This window comes from Chelonoidis abingdonii, chromosome 1 (genome assembly GCF_003597395.2).
Source record: "Chelonoidis abingdonii isolate Lonesome George chromosome 1, CheloAbing_2.0, whole genome shotgun sequence".
Classification (NCBI taxonomy): Eukaryota; Metazoa; Chordata; order Testudines; family Testudinidae; genus Chelonoidis; species Chelonoidis abingdonii.
This window is the reverse complement of record NC_133769.1, coordinates 224,496,928-224,518,691: the sequence shown is the minus strand read 5'-3', so window position 1 is coordinate 224,518,691 and position 21,764 is coordinate 224,496,928. Positions and strand designations below refer to the sequence as shown.

Here is a 21,764-nt window from a genome sequence, read left to right as displayed (position 1 = left end):
GACTGATGCTTTTTGTACGTTATATTCGTTTATATTAAATTTTTGCAAATATTAACAATTGTAAATGAAAACTTGCAATTGTATATGGACATTATGTTAAAAAAAAGTGATTAGTATTAGGTATAAAACTATTTTCATACTTGTGCCCAAGTGTTGAAAAGCAATTCCATTTGATGTTTATAGCTTTGTTCTCAGAGGGCCTTAGGTTTGTTATTGATTCAATTCTCATTTAGGAAGAAAATGTGAGCTTTTATATGCATCTTTAAGTTGGATGGTATGGTAACTTGAAAGTATTGACTGACTGTGTGATATACGGTGGTCACAGTTGGCTTTTACTAAGAGGAGCACAGAGTGATGCTGGTTGTCATTCTTACTCTGCTGTGTGGCAGCGTAAATAGTCCCCTTTCTAACCAACCTGGTGGGAAAAGTCAATATCCCATCAGCAGAGGAGGTAAACACATCAGGAGCTGTGTCCTCTCTCATCTTCCCCTGCACCGTATTACTACAGTTCTTTAAATCTATTCTCCCCAGTCATCAGATGCACTTGTGTCATTCAAATGCATAGTATTGCTGTACTGCAGATACAACTGCAGTCTGAATTTAGTGGTATAACATATTTTATAATTAAGACTTAAAATTATCCTCCCACTAATTTAATGCAGCCACTTTTATTTTTCCTTTCCCATTCCACCTTTCCCTTCTGCCTTAAAAAAAAAAAAAAATTCCATCTAGCAACCTTTTAAAGTAATTAAGGTAAATTTTCAGAAAGGTTACTGTGAACAATGAATGTTTAGCTCTAGTGAACAAAAGCTAGAAACTCTGCTAGTGGAATGGCTTGAGACAGATTTTGAGTGATGTGTGTGTCTGTTTTTTTGTTCTTCACTTCAGCATTGCTTTATTGTTTCAGTTTAGTTGTTCTTTTCCTGATTAATGTGTCTTCCTGCTCTTTCCGTATGTAGCAGCTGTTTCTGTACATTGATACACTTCACCTTGGTCTCTCCTGGGCTCTGTGAAGCTTCAAAATTAGGCTAAAATAGTTTTAAACTTCAAATTTAGACACTTCATGATACAGTTGGTGGTAGAGTAAGCACAAGTTTCCTGTTTTGCCAGGACATGAGCAGTTGCAAATAAAATCCTTTAATATCTCTTACACTTTAGTAATATATGAACTGCTTAGTGTCTTGAGGATTTTGGATAATTAATTTTTGTTTGACAATATACTGAGTTACTACAGGATTTAATGTATCTTTTCACAGTTATGTTTAATTAGACCCAACATTTAAAGTGTTTCCAGGTTAATTACATGTGTTTTATGTATAGTGACTCAAATCTGATTAAAATAGAGAATCTTTAATCTGTTTTTTTATTCTCTTTAGGCTGAATTTTAAATTATCTTTTACCAGTAGAAAAAGATAATTTGATTATAGACTGAATAGTGACAAATAATAATTCAGCTATGTTAAAGTTGACTTCATGTATTGATGACTTAGGACCTGATCCTGCAAACACTTATACGTGTGTGTGAAGTTGGGCACGTAAATTCTCACATACTTAAAATTAAGCATAAATGTAATCCTTTGGGGACCAAACCCTTCCTCATTAGAGTTGTTTGTAAAGTACCTAAAATTTTATGTACACTTTTTTAATCCGGTTTAACTATCATAATTTTAAAACAAAAGAAATTTGCATTAATATGTGCAAAGATTGGCTTCAGTGCAAGTTCCTGTGTAAGTAAATGTGAAAAGCTAAGTGTATGACTTGAGGAACCAACAATAATACCTTAAGCTAGGTATATTGTATCAAATTATTAGGTAGTGAACTTACCTTGAAAAATCTTGCAAAGGTCAAAGATGTTTTATAACATGGTTATAAAATTCCAGATTTGTGATTATTTTCCCCAAATACTTTGTTCCTCCTATCTAATGTTTTTCTCCCAGGTCCTCATACATTATATGGGTCCTTCTTCACTCTCATGGATAGGACACAAGCTAGATCAATGGGATGTGTTCATCTCTCCACCTTTATTTTTTTAGTCTGACCCTACATGGGTGGACTGGAAAAGTCACTGAGTCCCAAAAAAACATGTGGCTCTCACTGCTCCTGGGAAATGCTCACTGCCCTAAAGATTGATGTTGTTCTAACAAACCACAAAGTGTCATACTGGCTAGTTAAGAAAGAATTGTTATTCTTATGTTTTTTTACATGGAATATGTACTTTGGGGCATTTTTGTAATAAAAATAATGTAATGAAATGCTTCAGTCTCTGCTCAGAGGACAGCAAGGAATGAGACAGGTTGTAGCAGGTCAAGAATAATGTGTAATAGGAAAACTGTGTGGGATGCTTGCAGGATACATGCTTATGCTATGCCAAAATGGCTTGAGAGCTGCTTCAAGAGATTGCATATCTCCCTGTGCCATACTGTCACCGTTTTGATCGGCAGAGGGGCTTCAGCTAGAGCTCCCCCAGTATAAAAGAGGGAGGGACCCTCTACTTTGGAACCACTTCCTGCGTATCCACTAGTCCAAAAATGTCTGAATCGGTTGACCTTCCAGGCACACTATGAGGTTTATCTATTTACCTGGGCTTATGAAGAGGGAGGGGCATGATTGGAACCGGTTTGGAAAGAAGAGCATTGTTGGACTTGATCTTTACCAGGTATTTTATTGTTGGCATGTGGAATATCTGCTGATTTTACTCTTAGTTGGATTGTGTTTGTCATTTTGATAAGGCACTCACAGCCAAAGATAAGGGGGCTTGTTTATTTTTTTTATATCGTTATAAAACTAAATTTAAAAAATAAATAAATTTAAAAAAGAAAGTGGCTTTGTGTTTTGTCAGAGATATCATGCCAACCAAATACTTTGGAATGGCCTATTCATTGGTACTTCAAGAGAATCTGATGCCTTCTAAATAAGGCCTATTAGCTAAGACTAGGCTTATCTTACTTACGTGTTAGTGTAGGAAGTTGCTGTCATGAGGAGTTCCTTCTTTGTTAATAGTGTGCACTTAATGCCTTTCATCAAAGATCTTGAAGTGCATTACAATGATAGATACGTATTAATATTCCAATTTTCCAGATGAGGAGACCTGGTAACAGAGAGGTAGACCAGCCCAAGGTATTTCAGTGATCCAGTGATACAGATAGGAATAAGAACAAAGGATGAAATCATGATGCCATTGACTTCAATAGCAAAAAAAACATTGACTTCACTAGGGCCAGAATTTCATGCTGGGTCTCCAGATGCCTAATCCCCTTTTCTAACCACTAGACATGCTGCCCACTCTATGTGATAAGTTTCATTATCCCACTTTTTTTAATAATCATTTGTCAATGACAACACACACCTAGTTTTCTCTGATGTTGTCTCTAATCAACAACCACTTTCTCCCTCCATTTGGGCAGCATTTCTTGCCAAGCAGCACTTCTGTCAGTTACTGACAGGAGGTGCTGCGCCAGTTCAGTTGTGGTGTGACAGATGGTCATACTAATTCCTTGTTGAACTAGGTTCATTGTCTTTGTAAGTTACAATTTTGACATCCCTCCTAAACATGTGAGTAAAGCATTGTGTTGGAAAAGGTAAGTGGGGGATGAGAGCACAGAAAAAGTCTGAAGCTATCGCAGTAAAATTTGTTTTGTGTCTCCAGCAGCAGTTAACCACATTTTATTTTAAAAGATTAATGAAAAAGTGTTTTTGATCTTTTAATCCTTCTCTTTTGTTTTTAGAAAGCATGAAGAGGAAGCTGACCATAAATGAGACAGAGGTTTACAGAAAGTTGAAGAACACAGTAGACAAATTTCTGTCCTCAAGTGGCTATTCTGAAGTAAACCTCGGCAAACTCTTCCAGACTTTCAGTATAATAAAATCTGTGAGAGATCTCAGTAATGAAAGACAATGATTAAGTGAAAATGGTGGGAGAAGAGAGGTTTGTTGTCCTTCAGAAACAATCATCTTTTTTCTCCTCTGACTTCCTCATTTTAAACAATAATACTTTGATTTCAACATACATAAAAGACAGATGTGTTTTAATCATCTTGGTTTCTCAATGGAGAAAAAAAAGTAAAGATTAAAACAGAAGATAGTGATTTACTGGACCACCTAAATAGTTGATTTTGTGTATATATATTGTGTTGTATCTAGAGCTATGAGGGAAAAGGGGGTGGGGGAATTGCTGCTTTAATTGAATAATTCCCAGTGAGAGTTGCTGGAATGTAAGTGATCCTAGACTTTGCTCCAGGGTATTTAGTAGAGGTGCTCTCAGGAAAAGAGGTTAGTAGAGGTCTCAGTAAGAGCACTAATGTTTTGCCTTTTCATAGTTTATCTACTTTCCTATGGTAAACATACCAATTAAAAACAATACTAAACCTAAAAGCCTCCTAATGTCCTAATACCTTCTTCTGAAGGGGGCTTTACTTTTAAGATTTATATATAAAGGTACTGAACAAGGGATGGAAGTTTTATAACCTGTAGTTACCAAAAACGGAGAACCATATATTTCTGTTTTAGATTTACTTTCTTTGTACTTAAACATAAATAAAGTCTTGCTATTCTAAAGAAATATGCAGTCAGCTCACCAGCTACACAGACCAACTGCATAGATATCTATCTTTATTCCACACAAAAATCAGATGATATAAACAGTCAGTGACAAAAATGTGGATACAATGCAGTGTAGCCAAAAAAACAGAAGTTAGTGTTTTGTGATAAAAGGGATTATGGCCATACTAAAGTTTTAATGGTTTTCTAAACAAATCTTATTGCCTGTTTACTGCCAGTAAAATGACAAAAAGAAATGACAAGAAATTATAATAAAAATGGTTAGTTATTTTGTGTAGGAGGAGGAAAAATTTAAGGTTGTTTGTACTTTTCAATAAGTATTACAGTCTGTTAGGTTTACAGTGTCATGTATTTGTTAATTCAAGACTATAAAATGCTTTTAAAAATATGTAATAGTATAAAATGTAAAGTGTCTTACTGCTTGACGGAAAAAAATAAAGTTTTCTAGCGAAAGAAAATTTGACTGGATCCATGGTATATACCAGACACAACAGGGGAGAGGGTCCCACCGCTCAGTGTTCCTTACTGAGCCTGAACATGTACACTGCAATCCTACAGCCCAAATCGGCTGACACTGGCCAGCAGCGAGCGTTTTATTGCAGTGTAGACTTACCCTTAGAGTCCATTCCTCCAAATTCACAGTACAATTTACAGAGGTATATGCATCTCTGCTTTTAAAAGGACAATTTGGTTCAATGAAAACTAAGAAAAAGGCTTGAAGCTAGAAAATAGTGAGAGTATGAGCACAAACCCACTAGATATCAAAGGGCATTGTGTGATTGAGTGTACGTGTTTATATCATATTTGTTTATGAAATTTCACCAGAGAGTGCTCTGGGGTAACACTGTTATGTAGCTATTGATGTCGTGTATGTCTAAGTATGCATTTGCTTTCTCACACAGGGAGCTAACTCCTGCAAGTTTACTCACACAAGTAGTCCTACTAAAGTAAATGAGTGTGTGCTTGTCAACAGTTACCAGTTGGGGTCAATTTTATCTCATACATCTGGCTGCATCGAGCAGTGCTACTTGTGCATTCATTCAGCATATTTAGTCAGATTGTTATAACAGATAGTTTCTCAGGTGTAGGATCTAAAATAAGGTCTTGCTGTCTAAATGAAACAATCAAGTTAAAGACCATTGAAAGATACAATAATCAATAGCCTTTTTTTTAATTTCCTGTATATTTGAGATTTTCACTGTATCCAGTCAAATTATTATTTGACTTGACCAATGAGACTGGGTAGAATATTTAGAGAAGTAAAATGATTACATTCTTCAAGACATGGAAGTATTATATACAAATAAAACGGTTACTCTGGCATTTGTATCTCTGTATAATCATTGTTGAATAGCCTGTTAGTTTAATAGGTTAGGGAGTTATAAGTTAAATGAAGGTTTTGGAATAATTGTGAAGGGTGCAGCAATATATAGTATCCATTTTTGTAACTCTAGTAAAGTTGTACTTCCATCACACAGAAAAGAAGGATTAAAATTCCTGGCAAGGAACAACTGCCTTTTTCCTTACTAATAAACCCTAAGCATTTTGTCTCTTTTTTGGCCCTGGAGAAAGGCTGGGAAATCCAAAATCATCTTTCTATATTTTTTCAATATTCTATGTATATAGGAAATGGCTATAGTTGACTTAGTGCTGTAAATAATTTGAGAAAGGTTGAAGTTCACAGGCTTGCATTTTGAAACTGATCTAGGCTGAATTATTCCACATTCTCCCTTGTACCTCTCCCTGCTGCAGCCCCCAAATCTATTACAGTTAAACATATTTTTTCTTTTCTCCCTTTTTTTTTTTTTTTTCTTCAGTTTGGGGAGAGCAATGTTGATACACAAACTAAGAAGCCAGACTTCACATAGGGCATTTATATGTTATTAAAAACAATTCATACCACAAATCCATTTGGTCCTGTGCCAAAATTCCCTTTTTCACTGCAAAATGTACTTTGCTAATTCCAAACTTCAGCCCATCTTCCCTTTTGCTCTATTTGTCTATCTTCTGTAGAGCACCTTAAATATTTCTTAATTGAACAGTTCGTGGTGAATTCTCCTTATAGCAGTTTAATAGATTAACTCATCTGTGCCAGCTTCAAATTTCAGATTAAAATTCCTTCATCCCGAAGGCAGTATTATCAGGTTATTGGAGGCTGTTTTCAAACCTTGGTTTTGAATAGCAGCAGCTCTGCATTAATTTAACCACTAAGCTAATAAGTAGGTTTCGTTTTGTTATGCTAAGCTTTATTGCTTTTCTTTTGATCAGAATGGTGTTGTTGAGCAAAGCAGCAGACAAGGCATTCTTTGATGAGGGAATTAGTGCTCTATTCTTCCTCTATTATTCATAGCACAGTGGAATATGTAAGTACCTGAGGGTGTCAAAGGAGAGCAGGCTCTATTGCAAAGTGTTCGCCTTGTTTCTCTCAATAGCTGACTATGAGATGATAAACCGCTTAATACACTGCACTAATTGGATGAGAGCAGAAAGAGATGGGAATTAAGGGAAGGCAAAAGGAGAAAGTGCTACCAGCCTTCATTCACTCTGTCACCACTTTAACTGCGCCAAAGGAGGCACAAGCTTTCTATAAGCAGACCAGAGGTTTTGTGCAGAGATAAAATGAACCTGTTAGTGGATTCAAGTAATACACTAATTATTGCACAGTATAAATACCACTACTGGTTTTATAACACGGAGGTAAACTTCTTTTGAGAACGTTATAGGATTGTTTGCCAGTAGTATAGATCCTAATAAGGGCCCAGAGTAATAACCCCCTGGATTAGCAAAATTGTTGCTTGTGGAAGTATGATTCGGGCTTTTATGAAGATTTCAGCAGAAAGAATAAAAATGACTGAATGACATTTCTTAATGCGTCATGGCTTGATAATGAGTCCCTTTTCTTTGCAGTAAAAATGTATACTTCAAACTGTACAGTTAATAACGTCCAGGAACAAACGTTATTTTTTGCACCTATCTGAAAACTCTAAAATATGGATGTGTATATATAATGCTGTCAGCGAAATGTATAGGTATTGGGGGGGGGACTGTAGCTTTTTCATAAAAACAAACAATTCAGGTCTGTCAAAGTGGCCTCTGTGTGTGATCACCTCCACACACAACTGGGGTGGGGGGGTCAGATAAATAATATTTACCTTCCTCTGGGGTTTGCACCTCTTAATTCTACTCCGGAGCAGTCCTACTGCGCCCGTCTCCTTCTAAACCAGGACAGGTGTGCGACCCCCACTTCGGGATGGTGGCGAACTGAAATGGGCCTCGGGCTCTGCCTGCCGCAGAACGAGCCCTTCGCTCGGGACGCCTTGCACCGCAATTTTCACTGCGCCGAGCTGTCTTTGCGGACAGTTTGTAGCCGGGCTGCCGGAGACGCTGCGTGTTGCAGTAGTCTGGGACCTCTTCTGCCCGCCCTGGAGCGGAACAGGGATGAGGGAAGCCCTGGGCTGGGAACTCTCCTTGGCTCCTACGTGCGAGAGCAGCTGGGGGAGATTTGGCCCTGGGAGAGAAGCGGGTTGCCATGAGTCCTGGCTCTCTAGCGCTACAGCCAAGCGTCAATATTTCTTTGGCGATTGTTCTGGCTAGAGGGCGGGAGGCTTGGTGGAGGTTGAGCCGGGGGTGGGGGGCGGAGGGAGGGTCAGGCTCCCCTCGCATTGAGGCGAAGCGTTCCCAGATATTCCGGCCAGCGCGGGCTGCCATTCAGTAATAATGCTCACAATTAGATTAAATCATTCGGGAAAATCCCATAAACTCCTCTAAGCACGCTCCAGTGGCTCCTTCCAGCCCCCCGCATTCAGCGCTGGTGGAGGTTTGGGGGGAGAAGAAAATTGGTTTCTTTGGCCGCTTTGAAAAGCTGCCGGGAGTCTGTCCGGCGCGCCCCGTCAGATGTCGAGCGGGGGCCCTGCTGGGGGCGGGAGGAGCTTCCCGCCAGCTGGAGAGCGGTGAAAGAACCGGGGGCCGCGGGCTCGGGCGTGTTTGCGGCAGCCGAGGGAGCCGGGATTAGGAGGCTGGTAACACAAGGCCAGGCGCGGCCATTGGCGATTTGCTTCTGCTCCGGAGAAGGGTCAAAAAGGAGAAGCGATGGCGTCAAACCCGCCGGCGAGCCGCGCCCAGCCACCCCGCCCCGAACTGCCGGCGCCTATGGCAAGGGCGGGGCGGGCCCGGCCGCGGCACCCTGGGGCACCGGCAGGGCAGTGCCGCCGGGCACAAGACGGGCTTTCCCGCCCGCTTTGGGGCGCGGCGCCGGATTGGCCCCGACGCCTAGAACCGGAGTGCGGCTCTGCCACGCGTTTCCCGCCCGGCCCACGGGTCATCAGCACCAACCCCGCCGGGCCTCCCCGAGCTTGTTCCCCCGCTGGGGCCGGGACTAGCGCTGGGCACCTCCCAGGGCACCTTTCCCCTGCTGCTGGTGCTCCCGCCTAGCATGGCTTCCCGCACAGCCCTTCCCTGGGCAGCAGCCAAACCAGCCCCGCAGGGCCCGACCGGAGCAGTGCAGGGACAGGGCCACAGCGTCCAGCTCACAGACACCCCCGCTACACACAGACCCGTGTAAAGGCCCAGGCTGAACCTCCTCGCCAGTGTCACCGCCCTAGACAGTGCTCGGCCTTGTCAGTCTGCAGTACTGGGAGCGGGCCGGGAGGAGGAATAACTGCGGGTACCACAAAGCTACAACCATCTTCGACAAGAGGGGCTACAAGTTTGGCTTCCCACAATTCCCCTGCGCTGCAAGGCCTCGGGCTCCAGTGTCTTCCTGCTGCTGCCACCAGCCCCCACTCTGCCTACTCCCCTTCGGCTAAACCAGCGGTGCCCTGACAGCACGTGGGGGCCGACTTGAAGTCTGTAGGCCACTTAATATACAAGAGCTACACACATGCTGGAGCCCGCCACGAATGACTGGAGGAGGGTTCTGCTTCTCAGCGAGTTTCAAATTGTTCCGAGTTTTAGGGCAGGCGTATCAGAAACATATTCCACGTTCAACCTTTAAAAAAAAAATTTCTATTTTGTTGCCTTAAAACAATAAAAGCCCGCCCCTACTAAAGACAGGGATCTCAGCTTCCTCCTACAGCAGTTTTGAGGGTAAAAATCTATTAGACAGTTATAATAACCCCTATTTGTTACACCGCTGGTATCTCCGTGGTTGTTTCCAATGACGCTACTAAATGCCATAGACGTCAATGTATCCTTCACAATTCTTTTTGTTAAACATATATATATTTATATATATATATTTTATTTTCTGAGTGTGGCACTTCTCCACTTAATAGCAAGGAAAAGTGTTAACAATAACGACATTACACAAAAGTACTGTACCATTGCCTTTTTAGAGTTTAGGAAACCTCTACAGTTAATAAGTTAAATAAAGGGGTTGTACATAAATATTTGTCTAGGAACCCTATTATATCTACAACACAGTAAGAATCTACAGAATGACAAACTTTTACAACACTACACTGAGTGCAATTGTTTTATAACATTTCAAATATACAAAGCTCTGTTCTTTTTTTTATAACAATGGTATGTACAGAATCAATAATCACAGTTTAGTGACTTAAACAGTCCATATTCTAGCAGTGTATTTCCCTTTGGTTTGATATAAAAATCTTGGTTGGTGTAGTGTTAAAGAATATAACAAGAAAAAGATATACCCCTTTCCTTTAAGTGCACTGGTTATCTTACAGCATCAACTTCACTTTCATTCTGCACTGGCAGCAGCCTTGGTTGACACTATGCAGCTGGCTACAATAACGTGAAACAGTTCTCCAGTGCTCCTGATAGACCAACTTAACATCCTAAGACGTTATTTTAAGAAGCTGTGTGGGAGGTTTTGGTATTTTTTTGGAAATTGCAATTTATTTATTTAGCCAGATGTCCAGAAAAGGGGTGGGGTGGGGATGGATGTAACTTTAATTCTATATAATATAATATCTTATTAGGAGCTCTTTTTGTCTAATCTCCAATGAAGAAATGAATGTAGTGTACAGTTTTAAAATGTACCAGCCAAGGAGTTACTTATTCAGGAGCTTGTAAATGTTGGTTCACTCATGTGAGTGCTGATGCTTGCTTTCTTCAAGTTCCTAACCCGAGAACCTATCCAATGTCTTAATCGCTGGTCCTCTTTCTCCATTTGGTCTTGATTCGTGCTAGCTGAGGTGACCTTTATTTATTTATTTATTTTAGCACACCTCTTTCCCTGTGCTGTTTCCAGGGATAATATTGAGCTGTGTGAGCTGAGCTGCGTGTTCTTTTGCTTTCAGCCTCAGAGCTGCTATGCTAGAAGCCCGTCTGTCTGCTGCAGCTGTTGCTGGATCTGATAGCCCACTTGATTGCACTGCACTTTCCACGGCAGGAGTGGGCTGTCTCAGTAGGGCAGCAGCAGTGGAAGCACTAGTCAGGGGAGCCATAGTGGAAAAGAGCCTGCAAGTAAAGTAAACATTTTGGTCAAAACCAAGGCAGCTTATGTGCGTGTGTCTGTTGCTGTTCTGTCAGATTAAGGTGACCAGCGTTGTCATATCTGTTCCTTCCCCCCCTTCCCTGTTCGCTCCCACTAAGAGTTCTGAGTTCATGTCAGAGCTAAGCAGCGAAGTATTATTACCAACGTAGAAAAGACAAAGACGTTGAAAAAAAACCTCAACACTGGCAGTCAAAAGATTAAAAAAAAGCGAGTCTAATTCTCTCAGATTTGCTGGTGACAGCCGCTCACACTAGAGCACACTGTCAGGAACAGTTGATACTGTGATTTACACTTAATAGGGAGAGGAATTCCAAAATGAAACGCTTTGGGGGATTGTTTTCTCCTTAGCTATCATTTAAAATAGAAACGCTGCACACGTTAAACTCTTCCGTTACACTATTCCTCTCTTTTCCCCCAGTGGATTTCTGCCTTTCCCCTTCCCCCCTCCACAATCATCTTCCTCTTTTAAAGGTTCTATAGTCCTGATGCCCAAAGTGTCTTAACCGTTCCTCAGCACTGATGCCCATACCAGCAGGAAGTGGCATTCCTGTTGATTTCCTCACAGTGGAATGCCAATTATTATCCAGCAACCTAGCATCCAGGCTCAATGACACAATCTTTTAAATGCCTTCCCTCTAGTTTTTCTTACTTCTCTCACCAGAGCAGTCACTCTGAAGAGTGCAAGTGACCCCCTTGACTGGCACATCAAGATGTACAGACTCTCCATTAACCAAGGATGTGATTATTGACATCATCACGGCTAGGAACTGAACTGTGTTCCTTGAAGGCATCAGGGTCTACATACTAAGCCCTAGCATGCTAAGCTCCCATATTGGCTGCTGCGAATTTTTTTTCTTTCTTTCTGAGGCTTTGATGCAGATATTAAGTATTAACATTGGCAAGAATGGAACACATTCCTTTTAAAAGGTCAATTACTGCTCAGTTTAACACAAGCTTTTAGATTCTTCGGAACCCCTAATTCTACTGGTAAAATCTAGCGATACTATATAAAATATCAAAACAATAATAGGTTTGATTAGTGGGAGGCAATCCCTGTTGTGGTGAGCTTGTTAAATTTAACAGTTTTAAATCACCTAATACATACTGAAATGCTACATTTCAAGGTGGATGTGAATTTGCTCTGTCATGCCTATTTTAATCTTATAGCCCATTATCCAGGCTGAGTTAGTAAGCTTTTACAGTTCACTTTTCAATTTGTTGTCAGGGGGGAAAAAAACGTAGAAGGACTGCACTAATGCTACAAGAGAAGTGATAAACTGTGAAATCATCGCTCTAAGCAGGGGGCGTGACAGCACTGTAACATCACTTGTTCCATTAAGTAAATTGAGTCACTGACTACAATCTGATGCATAAACTGTTTAATTGTATTGGTTTAGACTAAGAAACTAATTTTACTTAGATTTTTTTTATTTTCTTCCCGACGATTTTGTTAAAGTGGCTGCTCAGTTGGATGAATCTATTATTTCTTTGTTCTCCTAAACAGAGATCATTGCAGTTACATTCAGATTTATTTTCACTTCTCTCTCCAACTTAATAAATCCTTCTATTGCTTCTCTGTCTGTGTGATTAACTACAGACTTTTTAGTTCATCATTTGGTTTTCATTTAAATAAAGGAAGCTATAATATACGTGAATCGTTTCTTTTATTTCAGTGTTTTACACGACTAGTAGATTTAGGTATAAAACACACTGAGAAATAGACCCGGGCAAATACTCCAAAATATTTTTTAGGACAAGTCCTACTAATTATTGAATGCTTCGCCTGTGTTGGGTTCCCTTGCTACAAATACTCTAGCGAGTGATGCGAGAGGCAGGAATGTTTGTGGAAACCCTGAATGTCAACCAAATATAAGAGACTATTTCCAGAGAGCAGATATTGAATTAGTAGACGTTAATATTCCTGGTGACAATCTGATTCTAAGAGTTACCCTCATCTAGTCAGGGAACCGAAGCGTAACATGTGACCTGTGGGTCCAATCAACACTAACCAACACAGCTCGAATTTCGAATATCAAATAATCCACAATTAACTGCTTGCGAGAGATCTACCAACCCAGAGTCGTTATAATTCTGTGAATGGTTTTAAAAAACTAATACGTTCAATAAAACGATAGGCTGCTCGAGGACAATTTGTGCACAGCAAAAGAGGCAAAATTAATCAAATTACACGCTACAAATTATTCACTCAGCTCTACCGGGAAAGCATCACTGGCACCAAGTCTCTTGAGGGAGACCAGCTCAGGGTGAGACGTTACCTTTGCTTCTTGACCCACTGCCACCAAGCCTCACACCATAGCAACTCTTCGAAAACTTTCTTGCTACTCTTTCAAGACAGTTCTATTAACATTAACCTCCACCTGAGACTCTGAGCACTGTACATTAATGAGTCAGATTGTAGCATGCAGACGTCAAGTGCTTGGAATTCTGCCATTTCCCCTCATTTGTCCTCTCCTCCCTCCCTACCCCCCCATGAATAATCTGTAGTGTAAATTCAACTAAGAGGTCCCTAACTAATCCAGGCAAGAGAACTGCCTTAATTGCACACAAGTTGGATTGCAGTAGGCAGCCGTGCCTCCCGAAAGCCATGTTTCATGGCACACGCTTTCTCCTCCCCGACCTCCACCCCGTGTACTGGTTATACTATACACCGCATTTGCAAATGGAAAACGCTGAACGTGTTACCTGCCAAATGCAGGGCTGATGAAGGCTGGATGCCGGAATACAGCTGCGCCCAGGAAAGTGCTGAGGCCTAGCGGAGTCCCACTTGGTGGCAAAGTTGCAGAACCAGGTGGAGGAGGTAGACTAGGGAAGGCGGCAGCAGCAGCTGCTGCAGCAGCAGTCCAGGCGGAGTCTAGAGCTGGGTGATGAGGAGGGAAAGGACTAGCATCAAGGTATGGACTGAGTGGGTGAGTTGCTGACAGGGGACCAGGGAAAGGCAAACCTGGGGTGTGTGTCTGAGCCCCAGCCTTTTCCCTCTTCCGCCATTTAGCCCTACGGTTCTGGAACCATACCTGAAATCCAAAAGAAAATCGGTTTTAATATTTCTGGCCTCGTCTCCCAACGTTTTACCCAGCAGACATTTTCCGGACGGGTCTCGAGCATTTCTACCCCAAACCCTCAGCAGGCAGGAGGGCAGAACTGGATAGGGTTTTAGACTACACATGGCAGTTGTTCTAGGTAACATTTGGAGGGGGAGGCTTTGTTGTTATTATATGGAGTAATAAATGGCCTGGCTGGTCAAATAACTCGCACATTAAGACAGGATTAAACAACGCCTGAAGTGGGCGTGCATGGTTACCTTTCCTGAAAGCGTTTTTATCACCTTCTCCTGGTTTATATATTTACCCTGCTGGTAAAGTGATTGCCTCTTTGGAAGAAAGTATGAGGCTAGGGTGGAGCTAACCCGTTAAGCCTTTTATCCTTAATATGGTTCCTTATGCTATATAGTAAGTATATAAATAATACCTCGTCTCCGGATTTACGTTTCACAGGTATAAATAAGCAAACACGTGTGTACTGAATACTCTGAATATACGTAACATTTACCACACAGTATAATGATTCTCTGAAAACATGTACAATATTCGGAAGTTTCTTTTTCAGCTAACGTGTATCCATTTTCCAGAGGAATCCTACTGGTTTGAGTGGAGAGTAAAACGTTTTAATTTAAATACTTGACAGCATGGTGGTGGTTTTGGCAGCATACAATAATGCTTGCTTTTATGGACATTTTAACTGAAACATTACTGCTGTAGTCAAATGTTCTAAAAATTAATTCCCACTAGAACTAAATTATTTTTATGGTGTGATCTATACACACACCCACACTAAGATCTGCATGGTATCTTTCACTGAAGTTAATATTTACAAATGGTATCATTTTAGGCTCATTCAGGTTTTTAAAGATTAAAAGCAATACAAAATCGTGACTGCAAGTAAAATGTAATATTTAAAAAAAAATCGCGAAGCTATTGAAGGAATAATATGCATGTCCCAGCTGTACTCTTAGCATTTAGTTTACATGACTTTGTTAGCCAGCCACGGAATTGCAATCTCACCCTAAACATTCGTTAATCAAAATGTGCTTGTTTTTTGAAACAGAAGGATTAATAAAACACCACATTTTAACGGAAAATGTTCGCTTCATATCAAAGAATAAATATCACACATTAAAGGAAAGCCTTTGAAAGAAACACAATCAGTTAAATTTGTGGAGCGGTGGGGGTTGAGTTTTCGCTTTTAAATATAGCTCACGTTTGGCAGAACATTATGAAACCCCATCTCTACTGCACCTAAACGAATAAAGGCAACAATGGTGTGTGTAGACGTACGTATGAAGAGACATAATGTCCTTAAAGGAAGCCAAAATCTTCTACAACCGGATCGTCTCTCCCAGCTAAAACTCAATTAGCAAGCTGTCCCCACTGCAATTCCCCATTATTGAATTAATAAGTCTGAGTACACCCAAAAGGTAAACGAAGGGACTCTCATAATTCATATTCCCTTAATTACATCTTCTCCAGTGAATAGGAGGAGAGAGAAAGGGGGTGTCTTTCTTTTTAAAAGTTATTTAACTTTCCCACGACTTGTTCCCCTGAGCTGAAAATACTGATTTGCTGTCACATCTCTGTTTGACAATGGAGAAATGTGTCAACAGAAAGGAGGGGACAAATCTCATCATTAGCCCCTCTAATGCAAGAAGCTGTTGTGTATTAAATGAGCCATATGGAATTTATTATGCTTTATCAGCGCCTGATTTTAACTGTAAAGTGATTTGCTCAGCTTCAGACCCAGAGACATCTGTTTTCTGTTGGCAATCAGGGCATCCCAATGTTTATCGTCTCTTTGGTTATGAGACTTGGGTTAGGAAATGCACTCTGGTATGGGGCTGCAAACACCTTTAATAGCATTGCACTCACTCACTATTAGATCAATGCGGGCTTATTGCTATCAAAAATGGGAAATCAAATAGCATTAGCCAGCCCCTTGTGCAGGCGGAGAGGAAATCAAACAACATTTCGCCTTCAAATGGCCCTGTTTGTTCTAGCACTAAGTGGGCTTTTATGAAGCCCGATTGGAGATTTAATCACGGCCAAATACCTGCTTGGAGCAGGGCGGGTTTGTCTAACAACCAAAACCCCGCGTGGCCGGGCGATTTTAATCCAACTGGGTTTCGCCTGCTGATTACTGGGGTCGGTTGGGGGGTTGGTGAGAGGAGGGGAGATTTCCCCTGCCCACCACACTGACCCCACGAGCCAGCCCCCACGCCCTCCCCACCCCAGCGTGCCTTTGGAGAACACCCCGCAGGATCGGCAAAGGCACCAAGGATGGTTTCCAACCCACCCGCGCAGGGCTGAGTCCCGTCCCAGAGGACACTGCTGGGCTCGGCTGGCCAGGGCCCCGCGGGCATCCACCGGGCTCTCTGCGGGGTGGGGAGACCGCGCAGGCCCCCATTCACCCGCCCCAGCTCTCGCCCGGACTCACCTGCACTCGGGCTTCGGTCAGATCCAGCCGCATGGCCAGCTCCTCCCTGAGAGGGAAACAAGCACACAGACACACCGGGCCGTGAGACTCCCCGCAGGGGCGCAGGGCAACTGGGGCAGCTCTGCCCTGTCCCCTGAGCCCGGCCGTGGGGGGGCTCGAGTCAATGGGACATGAATGGGAGCAGGATCGAGCCCCCTGCCGTGTGCCTGGGCTGAGCGCAAACACAGCGCACCCACCACATGGCCCATGGAGCCCTACCAGGGGCAGTCCCACCCCATACCCGGAGCCACAGTCTGCTCCGCCAAACTCCGCGGAGGCTGAAGTCTGCGCAGTTTGGCTCCTAGTGCTCACACCCCGCCTGCTTGCAACGCCCGCAATCCGTGTAGCAAAGTAGGGAAAGGGCTTATTACACATTTCCCCTCCGCAAGCGATCAGGAGATGCTAGAGGGAAAAGGGGGCGAAGTCACCCCCGGGTCAGGCCATTCCGCAATTATCTTCGTCCCTCACGTTCGAGCTGTGCCTGGGATTTGGAGTTCGGTGTGTGCCTTAAAAACTAATTCGTTTCAAACCCACTAAACGCTCGGTATTTCCAATGCCCACCGCAAACTCTACACATCACAGGGGGAATCAATTTAGCTGAAACCCTACCCCTTCATTGCAGTTATTATTGCAATAATTAAGGCAAATCGGAAACCATTAAGATGTTATAAAACTGCTCATAATCTGTTTACCTAAAATATGAGAGCTCAGAGCATAATTGGATCTCCCTCCGCTAAAAAGAAAAGAGCTGGGCTGGCCAAGGGACCCTGGGCTGCAAAGAGGCTGCTTTCTTTCAGACCCTTTAGCCTCACCTGCAACTTTCAAAGCCTCGAACCCGAGGGAAGCCAAACACGAGCAGCCTTCCCTTTCGCTACACAACAAGCGCTTGACATTTTAACTCACGTCTCCGAGCCGGCTGGAAGCTTTCTGTTTTAATACCCAGCCAGAGAAAAGGCTCGGGGGCCGCAAAAAAAGGCCTGTTGGATTTTTCCCGTTTCCCTCCAGGATATTGTAGCTAAACCACCCGTTCTGGAAAGCAGCTCTGCACTATTCAGGCAGCGCAAAACCGCATGGAAGGCCTTGGACTGTTAAAGGTGTCATACATTGTGTCTTCTGGGGAGTTTCGTTGCTGTCTGGAGGCAGCAAAAATCTGTTAGCTGCAGCAGAGCATAAGTGCACCCCGGGTATCAGAGTTAAGCGTTTCCACGCCGCATTGCTTTATTTGTTCAAAAAGAGGATTGATTTTCCTTCTTTTAGTTACACCGGTGAGTGTAGTATCGCTCATCTATGAAACTGGGGCTCTGTGTTTTTAACGTTCTATAGAGATTACTCTCTCTTTATTTTTCCCCCCTCCTTCTGACACTTTCTCGTTGGGATCTGGCTTCACTATTCAGGGGAAGAAGGGAGGGGCGGGGGGAAGCACGTAGCGTAAATCAAACGTGTTTCTGGGCTAAGGAGAATGGAGTGGCGTGTGTGGAAAGGAGAATGGGAAAGGGCCCGTCAGAACTGTAAATAAACACAGGATGCACTTAATTCCTATTCGAAAATTCCTCTCTGTGTTTCTGGGCAAGGACAGTAAATGAGTTGTAGACGAAGTGTATAAGCAACAACAACAGACCCTACTATGTGTACGAGAATATCACCTCCACCCCTCTCTGACTCCGATCTAAATTTGTATCTCTCTTCACATCTCCATATGCGGACGTTAAACATGTTACACAAGGTATATTAGCGGAGCGATTATCTAGTTAAATATTCTAAGAACCGAAAGCTGGAATACTTTAATCTTTTTTTACAGGACTTCCCTGGACAGGGCAGAGTTCCAGTTTGCACTGGGAAAAGCGTAATTGATACCCAGCAAGCTTATTGGTAGATCTGAAGAAGGATGAAGCCCTGGGATAAAAATAGAACATGATGTGGTTTAGCTAAGAGCTGGACAGATACTACCTGCTTGTGGCCAACTGGTTCTGAAGTGAAGACAAACTAATCGCAGAAGTTTCTCTCCTTTCCTGTGCCACTAGCAGAGCAGCGATTTCTACACTAGACATTGCCTCTAAAGCTGATTAAAGTGGGGGGGGGGGGGAGGAGGAGAGAACTCTCTTCCCAGCTGATCCAAGGGGGATTCAGCAAAGGTCTGGGTGAGACCAAGAGGAAACTCCTGGTGATTGTGGCCATCAAAGAAGCGCTAAGGCGCCTTCTCCCATCAGCCACCCAGCTCCAGGAATTGCCTCTGAGCACAGGGGAGCTGTGGGAGCTGATCTGCGGGGTGGGAAGGGTCCTATGCCCAGCCGGGCAGGCTGCGATCCGCACGCCCACCCCTCCTTAGCCTGTACCTGGTGAAGACATCTGGGTAGTGGGTTTTCTGGAAGGCCCTCTCCAGCTCCTCCAGCTGGTAGCTGGTGAAGGTGGTGCGGTAGCGCCGCTGCTTCCTCTTGAGCAGCCCCTCCTCGGAGTCGCTGCCCGCCGACAGGCACACGCTGTCCTCGCCGTCCTTGCCCTCGGCGTCCTCCGGGTGCAGCAGCAGCTCCTCCTTGGGGGACAGCTCCCCCCCGTCGGGCCCCGCGACGGGCGCCGCGCCGCGCCTGGCCTCCTTCAGGAGCCCCCCGCCGGCCTCCCCCAGCAGCTCTTCCTCGTCCTCCTCCTCCAGCTCCTCGTCCTCGTCCTCCTCCTCCTCCTCCTCCAGCAGCTCCTCGTCCTCCTCGTCCTCCTCCTCGGGCCCCCCCGCGGCCGCCGGGCCCGGCCTCTCCTCGGGGCGCCCCAGCTCGTCCAGGGCGGGCGGCGGGGGCGCGAAGGGCGCGTTCTCCCGGTAGGACTTGCTGCGGCTGATGCTGACCTGGGGCGCCTGGCTGATCTTCAGCGTGTCCCAGGCCGGGGCGGCGGCCCCCTCCCCCCGCGGCCCGGCCGCCCCCGGCAGCAGCCGGCCCCCTCCGGGCCCGTACAGGCGGCGCAGCTTGGGGGGCAGGTGCAGCTCGGCGGGCTCGAACGGGGGGCTCCCCTTGGGGGATCCTGCCGGGAGACAGACACACACAGCCCGCCGGGGCACACAGAGAGAGAGAGACCGGGTCAGGGCAGCCGCGCCAGCGAGGCACCTGCCGGGGGGCCCCGGGGACACCAGCCCCGTCCCCAGCCGGCGGGAGACCCCCCACCAGCGTCAGCTTGAAACCACACCGGCCCCTCCGGCTCCCCCCCCTTCCAGAGTCCGGCTAGAAAGTTGCCACCGGTCCATCCCGGTGTAGCCGCCTGCTTCTCTCCTGCAGCTGGCAGCCGGCGGCATAAAGCGACCATCGCTCATCCCTGCCCGATAACAGGCACCGGCTGTAGTGCGGGCTCAACAAACCCTTCCCCGGCCCGGTTCTCCCCCCGCCCCCCCTTTGCAGAACACATTTCCCCTTTAACCCAAGGGCTCCGTGCTACCACCGGAGTCTGAAATAGCCTTGGGGAACCTGGGGGGAAAACCCAAAGGCCGAGATGCTTCTAGCTCGTCTCGTTTCCATTGCCCTACCGGTGTTCAATGGATATTTAACGTGTCAAACCAGCCTGTTCTACATCGCAAGTTTATTTGGCAAGGAGAACGAAAACCCGCTGCTGTGAATGATGTCTCCAGAGGCTAAACCGCCCTAGAGCGAGAAGAAACTGCCCTAAACGAAAAGAGATGGGAAGTGTGATTTGGTTGTGAATTACTAAGTCCCCTTCTCGCTCAAAAGCAAGCGTGAACTTGATACAGGAGATCCGAGACATGTTTCACACAACAAATACGCAGGATCTGCACACACCCCCGCTCCAGCTTTTCTTTAACGATATTGAGTCTCAATAAATAAAACCACTGAAAAATATTGAATCTGGTTTAGCTGGGGTAGGAATATCACAGCGTTCACTTCTGACACGAATGGTAAATCCCCAACCACAACGACGAACTCTCAGGCTAAGAACAGCGCAAAAGGAAGCCGCAGTTTCCCAGCAGTTCCAGCCCAGTGCCATGCAATGTGAGGAGTTTACTCTGGGCTGAGCTTTAGTACAATCAAATAATGGAAAATAATCCGAACTGAAGATACGATCGCGTTAAACCACAGCCGCCCGAGCCAGTGGCAATGCTCCCCCACTGCGGAACACCCTCAGAGCCCCGGAATTACAGGGTCTCGGCCGCTCAGAGAGCCCCTGGCCACACGCTCGAAGGGGGTGGGGTGAGCTAATCCCAACAGCAACTGGTACTTCTGACCTCTCGCTTACATAAGCCGATCGCTATAAATATATTACTTTTCTGACCAAACTAAATGCTCCCGGTGCGAGACAGAGCGATCGAAAACGAGCGGGCAAGACTGGGAGCGATCCAGCAGGGGTTAGCGCGCTGAATGGCGTTGCAGTTAACAGGCCTATAGAGCTTCTTCTTTGGGTCTCCCCCTCCTTCCCTCCTCTCCCCCCCCCCCCCCAGCCGCACTTTTACTTTTCTCTTTTTCCAGCTGATTTTGCTTACAACCCGCCGTTTGTTGCTTACCTTGCACGGCCTTGTCCTGTTCTGTCCTGTTAGAGAGAGAAGGCAGGCTCTGAGCAGCTCCGAGCAATCTCATTTTACAGGGGCTCCTCCTGCCCAGGATGCTGTCTATGCAGTAGGAGGAGAGTAAAGTTGGAGATTTACTTTTACATTCAGGCCTCTCAGAGCAGCTCTCTTCTTGGTATTGATTGCTCATGGCTTTGGCTTTCCTTTCAGTAAGGAGCTGCTTCGCTCGGCCGGCCGGCTGGCTGCGTGTGTGTGGGGGTGGGTTGGTGGTTTTTTGGTTGTTTTTTGTTGTTGTTGTTGCTTGGGCTGGAGTGTTTTTTAATCCCCCCACCAGCGGCTCCACTCGCCCCTCTTCCTGCTCAGGACACTAGTAACAAGTGTAGTGAGCTGCAATTGCTTTGCTCTTGACTCCCTCTCCTCCACGTGCTGGGAGCCGCCCGCTGATTGGCTCTCGCCAGAGGCAGGGCCGCTTCAGGGTTCCAGCTCGGAGCAAAGCCCGGCTTGGATCACTCGGGGATCAGCACCGGCGCGGAAAAGTTCCTCGGCACCTCCCCTGGAGCAGCGCTCACTTCCACCTCGCCTTGTCGCCCAGAAAACGAGTCCAAACCCATCGCTCCCCGCCCTCCTATTCCCCCATCTCTCTGCAGCTACTGCCGCTACTGACCCTCATACCTCTCCCGCCTGGGGAAGGGAGCATCTGTCAAAGAA

The 21,764-nt window shown here is 44.9% G+C and overlaps 2 protein-coding genes across 4 annotated transcripts in view; one reads left to right on the top strand and one right to left on the bottom strand.

The window, feature by feature from the left end:
* The window catches only part of POLA1 (DNA polymerase alpha 1, catalytic subunit), a 360,332-nt gene extending 355,327 nt beyond the window's left edge, over positions 1 to 5,005 (top strand). For all 3 annotated transcript variants that reach the window (XM_032772417.2, XM_032772418.2, XM_032772415.2), the window contains one exon: positions 3,726 to 5,005. In XM_032772417.2, coding sequence (XP_032628308.1) covers positions 3,726 to 3,898 — 173 coding nt within the window. In that variant the 3' untranslated portion in view covers positions 3,899 to 5,005. The remainder of the gene's footprint in view (positions 1 to 3,725) is intronic.
* A 4,800-nt stretch (positions 5,006 to 9,805) lies between these two features.
* On the bottom strand, positions 9,806 to 21,445 carry ARX (aristaless related homeobox). The gene is made up of 5 exons (XM_032772414.2): positions 21,054 to 21,445; positions 18,895 to 19,567; positions 16,523 to 16,568; positions 13,721 to 14,049; positions 9,806 to 10,980 (listed from the first exon to the last, which is right to left on the bottom strand). The coding sequence occupies exons 1-5, from the start codon at positions 21,244 to 21,246 to the stop codon at positions 10,740 to 10,742; spliced, it is 1,482 nt and encodes a 493-aa protein (XP_032628305.1). The 5' UTR covers positions 21,247 to 21,445; the 3' UTR covers positions 9,806 to 10,739.
* Positions 21,446 to 21,764: the final 319 nt, after the last annotated feature.

Coding starts and splice junctions, on each gene's coding strand:
- ARX (XM_032772414.2), bottom strand. CDS start 21,246: ATGAGCAATCAATACCAAGAAGAGAGCTGCTCTGAGAGGCCTGAATGT. Junction 16,569..18,894: donor TACCCAGATGTCTTCACCAG/GTACAGGCTAAG, acceptor TTTCCCTCTCAG/GGAGGAGCTGGCCATGCGGC. Junction 10,981..13,720: donor ATCAGCCCTGCATTTGGCAG/GTAACACGTTCA, acceptor CTTTACTTGCAG/GCTCTTTTCCACTATGGCTC.